General features: G+C 36.1%; 1 protein-coding gene across 2 annotated transcripts in view; it reads right to left on the bottom strand.

Moving 5' to 3' along the window:
* Positions 1 to 619: 619 nt before the first annotated feature.
* Positions 620 to 3,455, bottom strand: part of PIGG (phosphatidylinositol glycan anchor biosynthesis class G (EMM blood group)) — a 19,179-nt gene continuing 16,343 nt past the window's right edge. For both annotated transcript variants that reach the window (XM_072405018.1, XM_072405016.1), the window contains exon 13: positions 620 to 2,825. In XM_072405018.1, coding sequence (XP_072261119.1) covers positions 2,697 to 2,825 — 129 coding nt within the window. In that variant the 3' untranslated portion in view covers positions 620 to 2,696. The remainder of the gene's footprint in view (positions 2,826 to 3,455) is intronic.

Here is a 3,455-nt window from a genome sequence, read left to right as displayed (position 1 = left end):
CGCTGGATTAGCACAGCGGGACCAGGTAAGTGGGGATTTTAGTGTAGGCGAAAAAATACGGGCTTAACCAAAAGAGCAAAAATATTTAGTGCGAGAAATTACGGGCTTAGCGGTTAGGGGGTTAAAGGGATTGTAAACCATAACAATGAATTTCCCCAATTTGGTTAGAAATCTTGTCAGCTGATAACGTTTTGTGGTCTCTTCTGGTATTAACAATTTCTCAGTTACAACCATTCTAAATTAGTTTGAGAATTAAAAATCCCATTTCTTCAATTTCATGGAAAAGAGAAGGGGGAAGGGTATTAGTCTTGTCAAAAGGAAACAATGATTTTTTTCTCCAGAAACAGTACAGTGCCTTGTACTATTATTATTAATAAATTATTATTATTATTATTATTAATTATTATTATTCGCATTAATAGCAAGATCACTAGATGACGATAGACGTATAAACGTCTGAAAACAGGAAACAAGGCCTCCTCTCCTTATCAACAATTGTATGCGCCAATATAATAGTTTCATGTTCTTGGGTTACTCATACTTTAAGAATAAGTTGTAGTGATGCAAAAAGCACACACACACACACATATATATATATATATATATATATATTAATATATACAATTTCAGCTAAATGTTTATTCTATTAAAATAACAAACACTTACGGTAAGTACAATTAAAAGAAAAATAATCATAGATGGGAGTAAGTGAAGATGGGAAATAGCAATGTGAGATGGGAAATTGCTGTGATTGTAAATGAGGTCATCACACAAGCAAATTATTGTTCTAGTAAGAACATCCTTTTCAAAACATGATGTCCCTGTAAACCACACTAAACAGATTTTACATTTGGATTTGTTCAGAACAGAAGGGAAAAAACTTATTCATATTATAACCCAGTCACTATTTTATTTAAAAGCAGAAAAGACTTTTAAAGTATACATCTACATTTTTTTTTTTTAATTTGCACATTTTTCTTGAACATACATATTCACAGCTTTAGAGTATTTTAGGTTAAGTCTACACGGACTGTTTTATTAAACACTTAAAAATGCCCATACCACTTTTGAATGCATTTATAAGAGTTTATTCAAGCTTTAATGGGCTTTTATAAGAAACATCTAGAAACTCTTACAAACACCTATAAACTCTTCCATTTGATTTTATTGAAAGTGTTTACAAGCAGTTTAAAAAATTCAAAATGTGCATTCTCCAACGCTTAAAAAAGAGCTGTTCATAAATGCCCTAATGTGGACTAACCCGTTAGAATGCATGTGAATTTCAAAACATGGGAGTTTAGATGCTGAATAAACAGACAGTGTAGACTAAGCTTTAATGTGGTGTTACAAGTTCCACTTTACATTTGTCTAACAGTCTTGACCACTATATAGAATTGATGCATTTCAGCAGTAGCCACAAAGGGAAACAATTATTTCTGTGGCACAGCTAGGCAATGCTAACAGTAAAAGCAAGACCAGTTTTGAGTCAAATTTACTAAAGGAATTTTAACTAAACTAGCCTAGGCTAGTCTAATGTAGCACTATGAAAAAATGGAATCTGGCCCTGACCACTTTTTTTTTGTCCCTTTGTTTAGAGCAGCCTTTAAAAGGGACACAAGTTTATTAGGGTCTGGTGGAAAGAAAGCCTTGAAAATTGGTGGCCAATGGAAAGAATGCTCCTCCTTTACAGTGGTGAAAAAAAAACCTTTATAGACAAAAACATAATTAGAATCATGCAGCTGGCTATGAATAATGAGGATTTTTAAATGTCAAAGCGGTACATTTAAAAATCATTTTAAATTTCCTGCCCGGTCCCGCCTACCTGCCGAACGGTCCCACCTAAGATTCGTGAGCAGATGCCCGGCCGGCATCTGTTTCCCCTGGCCTCGCGTCCCCAACGTTCACACGCCGGGGACGCAGATGCCCGCCGGTATCTGTGTAGCCTGGTGATGCTAAGCAGATGTCAGGCATCGCTGGAGGTCGCCGCTGGAACGTGGGAACCAGGTAAGCTCCCTGGCAACTCCATCCATTCCACACTCGAAAATACTGCCAGGGAGGTTAATCAGCCACAATTCCAGGAACCCCTGGCTACTTCTGGAGGAACCCTCATCTACAGTAACAAATCTGGTGATTCTTTAGGATTCCAGATCAGATACACAGAAAACGTGGTACAAAGACTTTACAAACAAGGTTTTTGTTTTATACCAATAAGGACAACTGCACTTTCAGTAAAAACAAGTAACCAAGGAACTCCCCCCAGCCAGCTACTTCAATAACATATGAGGACATATTCCTCCTCAGAAATGCACATGATTTCTGCCTATGTATACATTGAAGGAGACTGCGGCTATAATGCTGAGGTAAGAAAACAGTTGGGGGAACGTTTCTGGGCTAGACTAGTATGATTTGTAGTAAAACTGCTCTAGTTTTTTTTATAAAAAAAACACATAAGACAGTGGGGACAATCTCTGTACATACCTACAAGTATTTTATAAACCTTTATTACACTAGTTACATCTGCAAATATATTAAGGTTCATTTGAAGACAAACAAAACATCCTGTACAGCTTTATAAAAATAAAACACATAAAATCTTCATTCAGCCTTCTGACTTGGTCAGTTGGTTTTTATCTACAGCAATAAACAATGCACAAACTATTGCCGAGATGACATGGTGTATCACTTCATAGAGCAATTTAGGAGAAAAAACACTCCATATAAATAAGTGGTAACGAAGGGCTGTCACCAGAAGAATGTAGACTGTGACTGGTAGGGAGCGTATTATTGCATAGCAGTAACAACCGTGAGCAACAGCCGTAGAATTCCTGGAAGAGAGTAAATGGTTAGGGTGATTATTACCATCACTTCTGGACATCAATGCAGCAAACTGACATTTCCATATATTGATATTGGTATTAAAAATTACTGTATTATTATTTTTTTTTTATATTGCACTAACATATTATGCAGCGCTGTACATTATATATATATATGTGTATGTATATATATATATATATATATATATATATATATATATATATATATATATATATATATATTTTATTTTTTTTGTAGTGTTGTAAAGTAAAAGTTTAAAGATGAAGGTGAATTGCGACATTAAGCTCTTTTCTAGCATTGTGGCGAGAAGGCTGACACCCGTCCTCCACCGCCTTATTCATTCTGACCAGAGTGGTTTCCTCCCATTTAGGGAGGCAAGAGATAACACTACTCGCACGCTAAATTTGATTCACCATGTGACTGTACACAAAATTCCTTCAATGATCTTCTCAGCAGATGCCGAAAAAGCATTCGATCGTGTGAATTGGACATATATGCACCCAGTCCTTAATTTTATAGGCATTCCTAGCAAGCTTTTTACGTGGATACAGGCCCTCTATAGAAATCCCACGGCTTCTGTCCGAGTCAATGGACTTTTATCCCGTCCACTCTCTATT

The sequence above is a fragment of the Pyxicephalus adspersus genome, chromosome 3 (genome assembly GCF_032062135.1).
Source record: "Pyxicephalus adspersus chromosome 3, UCB_Pads_2.0, whole genome shotgun sequence".
Lineage (NCBI taxonomy): Eukaryota > Metazoa > Chordata > Amphibia > Anura > Pyxicephalidae > Pyxicephalus > Pyxicephalus adspersus.
The sequence above is the reverse complement of the archived record's forward strand: the minus strand, read 5'-3'. Positions and strand labels throughout refer to the sequence as shown.